At 36.6% G+C, this 16,317-nt stretch overlaps 3 protein-coding genes across 3 annotated transcripts in view; 2 read left to right on the top strand and 1 right to left on the bottom strand.

The window, feature by feature from the left end:
• LOC115622047 (suppressor of lurcher protein 1) overlaps positions 1-16,317 on the bottom strand; it is a 63,759-nt gene that overhangs the window by 37,657 nt on the left and 9,785 nt on the right. The gene's annotated exons all lie outside the window — the stretch shown is intronic.
• Positions 5,760-9,064, top strand: LOC115621993 (fatty acyl-CoA reductase wat-like). The gene is made up of 5 exons (XM_030515847.1): positions 5,760-5,952; positions 7,154-7,266; positions 7,360-7,870; positions 8,064-8,853; positions 8,931-9,064. The coding sequence occupies exons 1-5, from the start codon at positions 5,877-5,879 to the stop codon at positions 9,022-9,024; spliced, it is 1,584 nt and encodes a 527-aa protein (XP_030371707.1). The 5' UTR covers positions 5,760-5,876; the 3' UTR covers positions 9,025-9,064.
• On the top strand, positions 12,679-15,983 carry LOC115621994 (fatty acyl-CoA reductase wat-like). The gene is made up of 5 exons (XM_030515848.1): positions 12,679-12,871; positions 14,073-14,185; positions 14,279-14,789; positions 14,983-15,772; positions 15,850-15,983. The coding sequence occupies exons 1-5, from the start codon at positions 12,796-12,798 to the stop codon at positions 15,941-15,943; spliced, it is 1,584 nt and encodes a 527-aa protein (XP_030371708.1). The 5' UTR covers positions 12,679-12,795; the 3' UTR covers positions 15,944-15,983.

Raw genomic sequence — 16,317 nt, 5'->3', positions numbered from 1 at the left:
AAACGAAAAATCTTCATACATGCACCCACTGCGTGCATTTGAGCTTTTTCATAGACCGATATAACGAACTTCTTTTTTGTTGCATACGTTTAGGTTGTGAATAAAATGCACTCTTGCTGGTTAAAGTCTTGTGATTTTGCCATAAGCTTGGGCCAACGGACCCTATAGTGCAGTGTTGGTTGTGTGACTGCACCGGCAAGGACAATGGCTACTCCTGCCGCGCACTCTTTTGTTCGTGCCTCAGACGAAAGAGCTTCATCTTCACGATCGCCTGCTGTTTCTATTGTGCTGTTCTCGGAATATGTTAGACTAGCAGGTATTGCCCGTCTTAACCCGGCTCAATATAATGTTTCCAATTGTATTTATTTTGTGTGTGCATAACCTACCCATATGTTTTCACCTTATAAGTTACCAGTAGGAAGGCATTTAAGGTATTTAAATGAACATTTTCTGTTCTTGACAAAAAATTGTTCAGTAGTCCGTTACATTTTTGTTCTTGCCAAACTATTTCGTCCAACGAACATGACCACCATAACTAATATTTTTTAAAGCTCGTTTTCCCCCCGTTGGAGCTAGAATTTTCCAAAAGCCTTTCTTAGTGTGCTCCTACACTATGATGGATACTATGAAAAGATACTTGAGTCCAAATTTCATCTTTTACCGTTTGGGCTGTGCGTTGATCACCAATTAGTCAGGACAAACTGTTTTATATATAGAGATAACGCAACGTTTTAAGATAGACGATTTGCAAAAAAGGGGGAATAATTATAAGGGTATATCCTAATTTTAAATTCACATTTGAGCCTTTTCGTGCCATATTGAGTCAATACGGTCACGCACAAACTCGGAATATGAAACACGGCACTCGTGTCAATGCCGTGCAGCGATGAGCCACGATCAAAAAGCACTGACAATTCTCATCTCAATTTGCTAGAGTAAAACTTTCGATAGTTGAAGCCACCGATACCATCAAAATATCGAAGTTTGAATGCAATAAGCAGAATATTTAAATAATAAAATCTAATTATTTATTGAGATCAATAAGAACAAATCATATACATACATACATCTGCCCGCAATGCGAAGCAGAATATGCGTAGCTCCGTTATTCGGTTTCTGCTTTACTATCGCATACGCAGTCGTTGCTTAGCGACGGTAACTGTAAACTTTTGGCGTTTTGCCTTTGCAATTAACATTAAATGGTCAAAACGAAAGAAGATGTGCGAGCCAACAACTTAAAGTTGTTGTTGTTGTTTTGTATGTACATGCTACATACATATACAGGCATACATGCATATGCATGTACATATGTATGTATGCATGGGCACACATAGCCACGAACTGTTGCTTGTTGTATGTATGTGTGGGTGTGTGTATGTGATGTCCCCAACTATTTGATATTTGATATATGGCAAGTAAAAAACATATTGCTATATTTTAATCGTTGAATGCCAATTTGTTGATATAATGTTGATTACATTACCCAAATTTGAAATCGATCGGACAAAATTTATAACACAAACTATTCATTTGAAAAAGTGAATAAATATTAAAACCCCAATAATAAAATTAAATGCGATATATCGAAAATATCGATACTTGTGTTGATATATCGTAATACATGTCGAATACAAATACATCGAAAAACATCGTTTGAGAGTTATTGATTATAATACTGTATTCGATTGTTCACTGTACACATATGTACATACATACATACAAATGTATTTGTGTGTGTACGGTAACTGTAAACTTTTGGCATTTTTCGTATGCAATTAACAGCCGTAAATTATCAAAACGAAAGAAGTTTTGCGAGCCAGTAACTTGAAGTTTTTGTTTTAAAAATTTTGATTTGAAAACATAGAACACTATTTATTACAATTAAACAACAGTGTTCGATGGCCCACTGCATACATACAAACCTATATATGTATATAAGAATGTATGTACGTACATACATACTTATTGATGTACATATGTACATACTATACATACAGACGTATGTACATATGTATCTACGTATGTAATACATATGGTGCTGGTGTAATTCATAATGCGAAATTCTTTCTAAGGGGAGCAATGTCCCCCCTGCCCAACCTGCGTACGCCCTTGTAGTCCGTTGTCCTAAAATCCCTTAAGCCAAATGTACTAAACAAAGAAAAAATAACATAAAAATGTTTATGTTATAATGTTAATAATTTTTAATTAATTAACATTTCTTGCCCTGTCAGTGCAAGACGAATGTACTTTTATACATATGTATGTATGTATATATGTACATACATTTGTACAAATGAACATTCACACATTAGTGTCTCACATTTTGCTTTGGCTACTTCAACCGTTTGCACGCAACTACACGAACAGCTGCTTGTATATATGTATGTGTGTGTGTATGTATACTTAGTTGTCCCCAACTGTTTGATATTTTGTATTGTTTGTTCTGCCTGCATTTGTAAAATGCATATTTTAAAAATCGTTAAATGCAAAGTTGTAATTTTAGTTACGTAGATTATATTACCCAAATTTGAAATCGATCGGACAAAATTTATAACACAAACTTTTCATTTGAAAAAATGAATAAATATTAAAACCCCAATAATTCAAGCTCCAACACAAATTTTGAAAAACCGAGTATGCAGTTTTGTTTGTATTCTTTTATAGATTATAAAAACCAAATTTAAAGTTGATCGATTCAGAAATGCAGAATTTTCAAACAAACTTTGGAGCTACTTTTCCCCCCTTTGGAGCTCGAATTTTCCAAAATCCCTTCTTAGTGCTCACTTTCACTATAAGAGGGATCTTGTGTCCAAATTTCAGCTTCCTAGCTCTTACCGTTTGGGCTGTGCGTTGATTGCCAATCAGTCAGTCAGTCAGTCAGTCAGTCAGTCAGTCAGGACAAACTGTTTTATATATATAGAGATTTAGATTGTGTAAAATGTAAGTTGATGACTTTTCACCGGTGCAAGCCTCATTTCGCATTCCATTTTATTTAAATTACTTTCCGACTAGACTTAACGAACACATCTGACCTTGGCTCAAGGCGGTGTATATAAGTTAATATTTTAGAAAGCTTTAAGCGAGACGTTTCTCCTCCTTGTAGCAAGCGACGAAGTTTGGACTTCTCAGATTCTAGCCTATATCCAAAGGATAACAGGGTATAAAAATGGAATATAAATTTAATTGCTGTAGCCTTTTTAGAATAGCTGCCGCAAAACTCTGTGCAATGTGTTGAAGGCAGCTAAGCAAATTATACTGTAATATTGTCAATTACTTCAACCTTTACAAACATTAATAAATAACAAACAGTGTTTAACTAAGAAAACACATTTTCATACTTATTTGGAATTCCCCCAGCTTCGAAGGGAGGTCTTTAGAAACCGGCTTTAATGAAAATTCAACTAAAATAAAGGCAAACAAAGTAGTGTATCGAAACCATTCCAGTTAGGCTAAAGAAAGGTATTCATGTAATAATGTTGGATACCAATTCTATATTAATTTATAATGATTTAGTGGGCTGCAGATTGTCATCTGCGTGCTGAAGGTGTGAACTCTAATCATGATGTGTTACTCTAATCGCAGTGACCAATGATGCTTGCTGGTGATCCTTGGGAGGATGTAGTGTGTAAGGTGATGCGGTGGTGCGGTGGTGCCGTTTTCCGAATTTACAGTTACATTTGGTGATAACTTTCAAACTGATGTTTATTGATGAATTCGCGGCTAAAATAGCTATGCTTAAATGTACTTATGAATATATATAGCGCTTTTGCGCCTATTGGTGTGAATATTGCAGGCTTGCACAATTCGGTGTTGTACTAGGCCTGCTGCTTACGTAAGTGTGTTACTTATTTAGATTGCTAAGCTAATATTGCTGCATGTGCAAAGCATTGATCGCATGCCTACACATGCTGGCGCCAACTCAATTGTATTGTGTTGACACATAATTATACCCAAGGACGGTAAAATCGATCACCAAGTTTTTGTTTAATTTTTTTAATTTCTATAATTATCCTACTGTACAGAGTATTTCAAAATCGGTACACCCGACAATAGCTTCTCCACTTGTTTTCCAAAGATTTCGGAGCCAGTGGCCTCACCGCCCCCCGCCCAGCGTAGGGTATGTACAAGTATGAAAATTGTATGAAAAAGCAAAAAGAAATAAATATACCATTGCACATTGGGCCAGGCGGCCGATTTTTTGGCATATATTCAAAAATGTCATGGAAAACAAGAAAAGAATGCTGAAGTCGAGCAAGCTCAACTCTTAAATATCCTGTACCTCCCACAAAAAAGGAAAAACTGAAAAAAAAATTTGTTAATAATTAAAAAAAATATATAAATTTAATTATTTAATTAAGACATGTTCATGTACAGTTTCAACAGCATACATTTACATCAGAATCGTGTCTCTGCGTATTTATATGCGTGTATGTATGCAGCACAAAGTTGAACCCAAGCAGCAGCAACAACAACAGCTGCGGGCGGCGATTTTATTTATGGTTATAACTCTTTAGAATTGACCTATCATGATGAAACTTGGTATACAGACACATAATGACTAACGGGATGTAGCTACCTAATTTTCGAAATTCTAATAACTACGGGAGTTATGGAAAAAAACACGAATTGCGGTGGGGTGGGGGGGGGGGGGGGTGTATCAGAATAAAAAAATAAACTTGACCTGCCTAGGGCTTATGGGAATCTGTATACCGAGTTTGGTTATTCTAGCTCTTGTATCTTCTGAGATCCTTGCGCTCATACAGACGGACGGACAGACGGACGGACGAACGGACATAACGGGCTAAATCGACTCGGCTGGTCACCCTGATCAAGAATATATACACTTTGTGGGGTCTGCCTCGCCTCCTTCTGTGTGTTACATACATTCGCACAAAACTAGTATAGCCTTTCGCCCTTTGGGTACAGGCTATAAAAATTCTTATTTTGATATTACTTTCCTAATACGCATAACCTGACTACAACAAAAACATAAATATTTCGGATCTTTATGCAATACTGTAATATCGATAACACTTCAAAGTTTCAAAGTTCAAAGTTTTTTGTGTGCATTTATTTGTGTTGTTCATATTTGTATAAAACTTAAACCAAGTGCCCGTCTATTGTGGAGTGAAAACATACTTTCTGCAACTTTGTGCGAAATAGTAATAATGCCAAATTAAAGTTGAATATTTATATTAACTTGTGTTAAATATGCTTTTTGCGACTTTGCGGGCACTTTTATTTTGTAGCTGAGGTTGAAAGTGCAGAGAAATCGTTATTCGCAATCACTCCAAGATGATTTTGGAAATGTTTGTGGTTAAATCGTAGTGCTTCTTACACATGATCTCTATCGTTTTGATAAATACAAAATCATATCAATTGTGACCTATCTGTGGGGCGAGCACAAAATAATTTATTCAAAATGGCAATATTTAAAGTTTTGCAATGGTTGGTTTTCATTCAATTTGTTGTATTATTTGTAAGTTAAAGCACAAATAATCATAAATATAAGTGCTATTTAGTATAATACTAGTACACGAACACACATTAGTTGAATAACAAGTGATAATATCTGTGTCTTATATGGGCGGTAGGAGTGGGCGTGATCCGATCGGTCCAAGCACCTGTGCCAAATTTCAAGTCTCTAACTTCATGTTTCGAATTTATGCCAAAAAATCGGAAGTCTGGCCCAATGTGCATTGATTGTATTAGTATAAATATCGGTGGTTTATTCAAAGCGGACCTCATTAAAGTGGTGGCCGTGAGTGCGTTAAGATATAAGTGGTGATTGTTCAGCTAAGTGTGAATCGAAACAATTTGAAGCTGAGTTGGTGGTTTCGCAGGAATTCGGAAACAAGTACAACAACGAACCCGAAATGGAAACGGAAGTGCAAGCGTTTTATAAGAACAAAACCATTTTTGTAACCGGTGGCAGTGGCTTCTTGGGCAAAGGTATAACAAAAATATGATAAATCCAGTAAATGCGAACGTAATAAATTATAAATACGAATGTTGTGCAAATTTATTGATAAACGCAGGAAGTGAATATTACACTTAGAAGTGCTAAGTGCCTGTGCTTTGAAACTTTGATAAATACTGCAGTAAATCGGGAGTGGGAGGAACATACTCGTATGTATTCTATAAAGACCAATACAAAATAATATACAAAGTACGTCAGAGTTGTTTAATCAATGCCTTATACTGGGTTATGTTGTTACTTGTTATGAAGACATTGGAATTTTACAATCCAAATGATTTAATATTATATATGAGGGTATATAAGTTTTGTGAAAGCCTGGATTTCGGAAACGGCTGAGAGCACATTAAATAAAGCTTGGTATGTGAATGCTTCTAGTCGCTAGTCTACACGAGTTTATTTTTGTAATTCAAAAATAAAGTAAATATGCATTCACAAGTCGTTCACGTGTATGCAAATCAAACACAAGAACACTGCAAAAAATGTAACTTGCTGGTACATACATATGCAAGCCAGAATTAAATGCTAGAGTCGAGCGGACTCTACTCTTAAATACCCTGTACCCACTCCAAAAATAGAAAATAAAACATGAAAGGAACGCTAGAGTCGAGCGGGCTCAACTCTTGAATGCCCTGTACCCACTCCCACAAAAAAGAAAACAAACTAAAAAATAGATTTTAAAAATATATATACATACAGACATACACACACTTGTCTCGAAATTAGGAGAATCTGGATACGGTTTTGGTAAAATTGGTGCGAAATTTATTGCTAACTTTGCGAGCTTGTCAATTTCTTAATTTTGAACAATACGTAAATGTTGATAATGGAAATGAAAGGCCTGGATATGTTGGAAGTTTATATAGAAACAAAATTTGTTATTGTTTTTGTATTTGTATTTGTTCATTTGTTTTTTGTATGCATTTATTTGTGTTGTTCATTGTCCAAGTTTAGTAATTCTAGCTCTTATATTCTTTAAGATCCTTGCATATATTGACTAATCTTGTCAACCTGATCAAGAATATATGTACATTCTCTTACATACGTATGCACTAAACTACAATACCCTTTAAATACAGGGTAAAAATTGCCGTAATGAATTGAATAATGAAAAAGAAAACCAAGTTCGAGTTCAATACAAATTACTAATACAACTTGTGTACTCTTGACTTTCAGTGGTAATTGAGAAAATTATGCGCACAACTGAAGTGAAACGCTTGTATATTCTTATGAGACCAAAACGTGGCGTGGAAATACATGAGCGTATTGCCTCTTGGCTCACCGATCCGGTAAGTATTAAGTATGCTAACGAAAAGCTCATTGATTGATTTCATAAAATGCCTTTATATGTGTTTCTTGTATCTAAATATCATATCGCACAGGTTTTCCAGAATTTGTTAAATGTTAAGCCCAATGCATTTGAATGCTTGGTGCCCATAGCTGGTGACTGTGCGGAACTTGATCTTGGCATTTCCGAGCAGGACAGACAGATATTGAGGAATGAAGTACAGATTGTTATACACAGCGCAGCGACCGTGCGTTTCAATGAGCCGCTGCATCATGCGCTGGACATCAACGTTCGTGCCACCCGCCTCGTGATGGAATTGGGCAAGGAAATGCAGCATTTGGAGTCTTTCGTACACGTTTCCACTGCCTTCTCCAACTGCGTCGTAAACCACATCAAGGAGACTTACTATCCGGAGCTTCTCAGCTGCCCAGCCGCAAAGGTTTTGGAATTGAAAGAGCAGCTGAGTAATGAGCTGCTTGACAAAATGACGCCCGCATTACTGGACAAATTTCCCAATACCTACACCTATACAAAGGCGTTGGCCGAGCACCTGGTCCAGACCGAATCGGGAGATCTACCAATGTGCATCTTCAGGCCGGGCATAAGTAAGTGAAAGTTGAGATGATATCTCGTTAGAAATTTGTAATGTAGTTAGAGAGTGGCCATTAATTATATAATGACACTTCTACTGTTTTTTAATTACACAGTTGGTTAGTCACAGAATTTGAACGTTTTCTATTAGCATTCAGTATTACTAATGACCCTATGATTTATTCTAATTTGATGTTCACTCAACAGTTATTGCCAGTTACAAGGAGCCTGTGTCGGGCTGGATTGATAATTTGTATGGACCTATTAGTATACTCCTTGCCGCTGCTTTTGGAGTGATGCGTATTTGTCGAGTCGATGTAAAAAAAGAGGCGAATGTTGTGCCCGTGGACTTCTGTGCCAATTTGTTGATAGCGAGTGTCTGGAAAACAGCCATTGATGCAAAGAGTGCCAAGGAACAGAAACCAGAGCACATAACCCAGAAGGATGGTGAAAACTCAACAAACAATCCCATTCAGAAAGAAGAAGAGCAGAAGACTTTTGGAAAACCAATCTATAACTTTGTGTCCAGTGAGCACAACCCATTAACATGGGGCGCCTTTATAGGCAAGGTGTCCGAGCTAGGCCCCGCCTATCCCATCACTAAGATGATGTGGTTCCCATTTCTCATCCCCACCAACTCCCAGTTTCTGTATCAGCTGCTTATTTTCTTTTACCACGTAATACCCGGCTATGCCATCGATCTGATATTACGTTTAAGGGGAAAGCGTCCTCGCATGGTAAAGCTTTACGAAAAGATACACAAGAATTTCGAGTTGCTGGGACCTTTCGTAGATAGGAGCTGGAAGTTTCAAACCACAAACATGCAGCGATTGTGGGAACACATGTCAATATCTGACCGAAAGGTTTATGAATTTGACATAACGAAGGTCAATTGGAACGAATATTTTAGTCGAGCGCTTGCAGGCATGCGTATCTATTTGGCAAAGGAGGAGCCTGGTAATGAGTCTATAGAGCGGGGCCAAAAAATTCGAGCACGGTAAATATATTGCTGCAATTATTCGGGGATTTATTTATTTATTTATTATCTAAACGACGTTTGTTAAATATTTTCAGATTTGAGATCCTTCATCGTTTATTGCAAGTGATTGTCTGCAGCGCCGGCGCGGTTATTTTATGGTCTATGGTCAAATTACTTATCAGATTCTAGTTTAATTTTATTTTATATTTTTAACATTTAAGGAGTTCGCAAAAAAAAAAAAAAAAATTTTAAGAAAATCATTCGATATGTTTGCTCTGGGAAATGTATTTTCTATTTTTAAAGCTTTTTAATGGTATTAGCATAAATAAATAAATAAATAAAATAAATAATAAATGTTTGATGATTTTTTAAATTTGTAAATATTTGCAATATTATAATTCAACCTGACAACCCTGTCGTTGCAATCGGTCACTTTTTTTTAGCTGGCTGTTCATTGTATTTAAATATTAAAAACATATTCTGATCTTGCTTTTTACCTACGTATAACTTTTTCAAGTGTCATATATTTTTGTGATCGATGTGCCAGCATTAACGATTGTGACTAAAAAAACGAAAAATCTTCATACATGCACCCACTGCGTGCATTTGAGCTTTTTCATAGACCGATATAACGAACTTCTTTTTTGTTGCATACGTTTAGGTTGTGAAGAAAACGCACTCTTGCTGGTTAAAATCTTGTGATTTTGCCATAAGCTTGGGCCAACGGACCCAATAGTGCAGTGCTGGTTGTGTGACTACACCGGCAAGAACAATGGCTACTCCTGCCGCGCACTCAGACGAAAGAGCTTCATCTTCACGATCGCCTGCTGTTTCTATTGTGCTGTTCTCGGAATCTGTTAGATTTAGATTGTGTAAAATGTAAGTTGATGACTTTTCACCGGTGCAAGCCTCATTTCGCATTCCATTTTATCTAAATTACTTTCCGACTAGACTTAACGAACACATCTGACCTTGGCTCAAGGCGGTGTATATAAGTTAATATTTTAGAAAGCTTTAAGCGAGACGTTTCTCCTCCTTGTAGCAAGCGACGAAGTTTGGACTTCTCAGATTCTAGCCTATACCCAAAGGATAACAGGGTATAAAAATGGAATATAAATTTAATTGCTGTAGCCTTTTTAGAATAGCTGCCGCAAAACTCTGTGCAATGTGTTGAAGGCAGCTAAGCAAATTATACTGTAATATTGTCAATTACTTCAACCTTTACAAACATTAATAAATAACAAACAGTGTTTAACTAAGAAAACACATTTTCATACTTATTTGGAATTCCCCCAGCTTCGAAGGGAGGTCTTTAGAAACCGGCTTTAATGAAAATTCAACTAAAATAAAGGCAAACAAAGTAGTGTATCGAAACCATTCCAGTTAGGCTAAAGAAAGGTATTCATGTAATAATGTTGGATACCAATTCTATATTAATTTATAATGATTTAGTGGGCTGCAGATTGTCATCTGCGTGCTGAAGGTGTGAACTCTAATCATGATGTGTTACTCTAATCGCAGTGACCAATGATGCTTGCTGGTGATCCTTGGGAGGATGTAGTGTGTAAGGTGATGCGGTGGTGCGGTGGTGCCGTTTTCCGAATTTACAGTTACATTTGGTGATAACTTTCAAACTGATGTTTATTGATGAATTCGCGGCTAAAATAGCTATGCTTAAATGTACTTATGAATATATATAGCGCTTTTGCGCCTATTGGTGTGAATATTGCAGGCTTGCACAATTCGGTGTTGTACTAGGCCTGCTGCTTACGTAAGTGTGTTACTTATTTAGATTGCTAAGCTAATATTGCTGCATGTGCAAAGCATTGATCGCATGCCTACACATGCTGGCGCCAACTCAATTGTATTGTGTTGACACATAATTATACCCAAGGACGGTAAAATCGATCACCAAGTTTTTGTTTAATTTTTTTAATTTCTATAATTATCCTACTGTACAGAGTATTTCAAAATCGGTACACCCGACAATAGCTTCTCCACTTGTTTTCCAAAGATTTCGGAGCCAGTGGCCTCACCGCCCCCCGCCCAGCGTAGGGTATGTACAAGTATGAAAATTGTATGAAAAAGCAAAAAGAAATAAATATACCATTGCACATTGGGCCAGGCGGCCGATTTTTTGGCATATATTCAAAAATGTCATGGAAAACAAGAAAAGAATGCTGAAGTCGAGCAAGCTCAACTCTTAAATATCCTGTACCTCCCACAAAAAAGGAAAAACTGAAAAAAAAATTTGTTAATAATTAAAAAAAATATATAAATTTAATTATTTAATTAAGACATGTTCATGTACAGTTTCAACAGCATACATTTACATCAGAATCGTGTCTCTGCGTATTTATATGCGTGTATGTATGCAGCACAAAGTTGAACCCAAGCAGCAGCAACAACAACAGCTGCGGGCGGCGATTTTATTTATGGTTATAACTCTTTAGAATTGACCTATCATGATGAAACTTGGTATACAGACACATAATGACTAACGGGATGTAGCTACCTAATTTTCGAAATTCTAATAACTACGGGAGTTATGGAAAAAAACACGAATTGCGGTGGGGTGGGGGGGGGGGGGGGTGTATCAGAATAAAAAAATAAACTTGACCTGCCTAGGGCTTATGGGAATCTGTATACCGAGTTTGGTTATTCTAGCTCTTGTATCTTCTGAGATCCTTGCGCTCATACAGACGGACGGACAGACGGACGGACGAACGGACATAACGGGCTAAATCGACTCGGCTGGTCACCCTGATCAAGAATATATACACTTTGTGGGGTCTGCCTCGCCTCCTTCTGTGTGTTACATACATTCGCACAAAACTAGTATAGCCTTTCGCCCTTTGGGTACAGGCTATAAAAATTCTTATTTTGATATTACTTTCCTAATACGCATAACCTGACTACAACAAAAACATAAATATTTCGGATCTTTATGCAATACTGTAATATTGATAACACTTCAAAGTCAGTTGTTCGATCTGCAAGGCGTTTTGGTAAAATTGGTGCGAAATTGTTTGCTAATTTCTTAATTTTGAAAAATACGGAAATGTTGATAATGGAAATAAAAGGCCTGGATATGTTGGAAGTTTATATAGAAACAACATTTGTTCGTATTTGTTAATTTGTTTTTTGTGTGCATTTATTTGTGTTGTTCATATTTGTATAAAACTTAAACCAAGTGCCCGTCTATTGTGGAGTGAAAACATACTTTCTGCAACTTTGTGCGAAATAGTAATAATGCCAAATTAAAGTTGAATATTTATATTAACTTGTGTTAAATATGCTTTTTGCGACTTTGCGGGCACTTTTATTTTGTAGCTGAGGTTGAAAGTGCAGAGAAATCGTTATTCGCAATCACTCCAAGATGATTTTGGAAATGTTTGTGGTTAAATCGTAGTGCTTCTTACACATGATCTCTATCGTTTTGATAAATACAAAATCATATCAATTGTGACCTATCTGTGGGGCGAGCACAAAATAATTTATTCAAAATGGCAATATTTAAAGTTTTGCAATGGTTGGTTTTCATTCAATTTGTTGTATTATTTGTAAGTTAAAGCACAAATAATCATAAATATAAGTGCTATTTAGTATAATACTAGTACACGAACACACATTAGTTGAATAACAAGTGATAATATCTGTGTCTTATATGGGCGGTAGGAGTGGGCGTGATCCGATCGGTCCAAGCACCTGTGCCAAATTTCAAGTCTCTAACTTCATGTTTCGAATTTATGCCAAAAAATCGGAAGTCTGGCCCAATGTGCATTGATTGTATTAGTATAAATATCGGTGGTTTATTCAAAGCGGACCTCATTAAAGTGGTGGCCGTGAGTGCGTTAAGATATAAGTGGTGATTGTTCAGCTAAGTGTGAATCGAAACAATTTGAAGCTGAGTTGGTGGTTTCGCAGGAATTCGGAAACAAGTACAACAACGAACCCGAAATGGAAACGGAAGTGCAAGCGTTTTATAAGAACAAAACCATTTTTGTAACCGGTGGCAGTGGCTTCTTGGGCAAAGGTATAACAAAAATATGATAAATCCAGTAAATGCGAACGTAATAAATTATAAATACGAATGTTGTGCAAATTTATTGATAAACGCAGGAAGTGAATATTACACTTAGAAGTGCTAAGTGCCTGTGCTTTGAAACTTTGATAAATACTGCAGTAAATCGGGAGTGGGAGGAACATACTCGTATGTATTCTATAAAGACCAATACAAAATAATATACAAAGTACGTCAGAGTTGTTTAATCAATGCCTTATACTGGGTTATGTTGTTACTTGTTATGAAGACATTGGAATTTTACAATCCAAATGATTTAATATTATATATGAGGGTATATAAGTTTTGTGAAAGCCTGGATTTCGGAAACGGCTGAGAGCACATTAAATAAAGCTTGGTATGTGAATGCTTCTAGTCGCTAGTCTACACGAGTTTATTTTTGTAATTCAAAAATAAAGTAAATATGCATTCACAAGTCGTTCACGTGTATGCAAATCAAACACAAGAACACTGCAAAAAATGTAACTTGCTGGTACATACATATGCAAGCCAGAATTAAATGCTAGAGTCGAGCGGACTCTACTCTTAAATACCCTGTACCCACTCCAAAAATAGAAAATAAAACATGAAAGGAACGCTAGAGTCGAGCGGGCTCAACTCTTGAATGCCCTGTACCCACTCCCACAAAAAAGAAAACAAACTAAAAAATAGATTTTAAAAATATATATACATACAGACATACACACACTTGTCTCGAAATTAGGAGAATCTGGATACGGTTTTGGTAAAATTGGTGCGAAATTTATTGCTAACTTTGCGAGCTTGTCAATTTCTTAATTTTGAACAATACGTAAATGTTGATAATGGAAATGAAAGGCCTGGATATGTTGGAAGTTTATATAGAAACAAAATTTGTTATTGTTTTTGTATTTGTATTTGTTCATTTGTTTTTTGTATGCATTTATTTGTGTTGTTCATTGTCCAAGTTTAGTAATTCTAGCTCTTATATTCTTTAAGATCCTTGCATATATTGACTAATCTTGTCAACCTGATCAAGAATATATGTACATTCTCTTACATACGTATGCACTAAACTACAATACCCTTTAAATACAGGGTAAAAATTGCCGTAATGAATTGAATAATGAAAAAGAAAACCAAGTTCGAGTTCAATACAAATTACTAATACAACTTGTGTACTCTTGACTTTCAGTGGTAATTGAGAAAATTATGCGCACAACTGAAGTGAAACGCTTGTATATTCTTATGAGACCAAAACGTGGCGTGGAAATACATGAGCGTATTGCCTCTTGGCTCACCGATCCGGTAAGTATTAAGTATGCTAACGAAAAGCTCATTGATTGATTTCATAAAATGCCTTTATATGTGTTTCTTGTATCTAAATATCATATCGCACAGGTTTTCCAGAATTTGTTAAATGTTAAGCCCAATGCATTTGAATGCTTGGTGCCCATAGCTGGTGACTGTGCGGAACTTGATCTTGGCATTTCCGAGCAGGACAGACAGATATTGAGGAATGAAGTACAGATTGTTATACACAGCGCAGCGACCGTGCGTTTCAATGAGCCGCTGCATCATGCGCTGGACATCAACGTTCGTGCCACCCGCCTCGTGATGGAATTGGGCAAGGAAATGCAGCATTTGGAGTCTTTCGTACACGTTTCCACTGCCTTCTCCAACTGCGTCGTAAACCACATCAAGGAGACTTACTATCCGGAGCTTCTCAGCTGCCCAGCCGCAAAGGTTTTGGAATTGAAAGAGCAGCTGAGTAATGAGCTGCTTGACAAAATGACGCCCGCATTACTGGACAAATTTCCCAATACCTACACCTATACAAAGGCGTTGGCCGAGCACCTGGTCCAGACCGAATCGGGAGATCTACCAATGTGCATCTTCAGGCCGGGCATAAGTAAGTGAAAGTTGAGATGATATCTCGTTAGAAATTTGTAATGTAGTTAGAGAGTGGCCATTAATTATATAATGACACTTCTACTGTTTTTTAATTACACAGTTGGTTAGTCACAGAATTTGAACGTTTTCTATTAGCATTCAGTATTACTAATGACCCTATGATTTATTCTAATTTGATGTTCACTCAACAGTTATTGCCAGTTACAAGGAGCCTGTGTCGGGCTGGATTGATAATTTGTATGGACCTATTAGTATACTCCTTGCCGCTGCTTTTGGAGTGATGCGTATTTGTCGAGTCGATGTAAAAAAAGAGGCGAATGTTGTGCCCGTGGACTTCTGTGCCAATTTGTTGATAGCGAGTGTCTGGAAAACAGCCATTGATGCAAAGAGTGCCAAGGAACAGAAACCAGAGCACATAACCCAGAAGGATGGTGAAAACTCAACAAACAATCCCATTCAGAAAGAAGAAGAGCAGAAGACTTTTGGAAAACCAATCTATAACTTTGTGTCCAGTGAGCACAACCCATTAACATGGGGCGCCTTTATAGGCAAGGTGTCCGAGCTAGGCCCCGCCTATCCCATCACTAAGATGATGTGGTTCCCATTTCTCATCCCCACCAACTCCCAGTTTCTGTATCAGCTGCTTATTTTCTTTTACCACGTAATACCCGGCTATGCCATCGATCTGATATTACGTTTAAGGGGAAAGCGTCCTCGCATGGTAAAGCTTTACGAAAAGATACACAAGAATTTCGAGCTGCTGGGACCTTTCGTAGATAGGAGCTGGAAGTTTCAAACCACAAACATGCAGCGATTGTGGGAACACATGTCAATATCTGACCGAAAGGTTTATGAATTTGACATAACGAAGGTCAATTGGAACGAATATTTTAGTCGAGCGCTTGCAGGCATGCGTATCTATTTGGCAAAGGAGGAGCCTGGTAATGAGTCTATAGAGCGGGGCCAAAAAATTCGAGCACGGTAAATATATTGGTGCAATTATTCGGGGATTTATTTATTTATTTATTATCTAAACGACGTTTGTTAAATATTTTCAGATTTGAGATCCTTCATCGTTTATTGCAAGTGATTGTCTGCAGCGCCGGCGCGGTTATTTTATGGTCTATGGTCAAATTACTTATCAGATTCTAGTTTAATTTTATTTTATATTTTTAACATTTAAGGAGTTCGCAAAAAAAAAAAAAAAAAAAAAATTTTAAGAAAATCATTCGATATGTTTGCTCTGGGAAATGTATTTTCTATTTTTAAAGCTTTTTAATGGTATTAGCATAAATAAATAAATAAATAAAATAAATAATAAATGTTTGATGATTTTTTAAATTTGTAAATATTTGCAATATTATAATTCAACCTGACAACCCTGTCGTTGCAATCGGTCACTTTTTTTTAGCTGGCTGTTCATTGTATTTAAATATTAAAAACATATTCTGATCTTGCTTTTTACCTACGTATAACTTTTTCAAGTGTCATATATTTTTGTGATCGATGTGCCAGCATTAACGATT

This window comes from Scaptodrosophila lebanonensis, unplaced genomic scaffold, assembly GCF_003285725.1.
Source record: "Scaptodrosophila lebanonensis strain 11010-0011.00,11010-0021.00 unplaced genomic scaffold, SlebRS2 tig00000024-arrow-pilon, whole genome shotgun sequence".
NCBI lineage: Eukaryota > Metazoa > Arthropoda > Insecta > Diptera > Drosophilidae > Scaptodrosophila > Scaptodrosophila lebanonensis.
The sequence above is the reverse complement of the archived record's forward strand: the minus strand, read 5'-3'. Positions and strand labels throughout refer to the sequence as shown.

Bases quoted from the DNA above. Each gene is read 5' to 3' on its own strand.
- LOC115621993 (XM_030515847.1), top strand. From the start codon at position 5,877: ATGGAAACGGAAGTGCAAGCGTTTTATAAGAACAAAACCATTTTTGTA. The intron at 7,871-8,063 runs GTAAGTGAAAGT...TTCACTCAACAG, and splicing joins CATCTTCAGGCCGGGCATAA to TTATTGCCAGTTACAAGGAG. The intron at 8,854-8,930 runs GTAAATATATTG...AAATATTTTCAG, and splicing joins GGCCAAAAAATTCGAGCACG to ATTTGAGATCCTTCATCGTT.
- LOC115621994 (XM_030515848.1), top strand. From the start codon at position 12,796: ATGGAAACGGAAGTGCAAGCGTTTTATAAGAACAAAACCATTTTTGTA. The intron at 12,872-14,072 runs GTATAACAAAAA...CTTGACTTTCAG, and splicing joins CAGTGGCTTCTTGGGCAAAG to TGGTAATTGAGAAAATTATG. The intron at 14,790-14,982 runs GTAAGTGAAAGT...TTCACTCAACAG, and splicing joins CATCTTCAGGCCGGGCATAA to TTATTGCCAGTTACAAGGAG.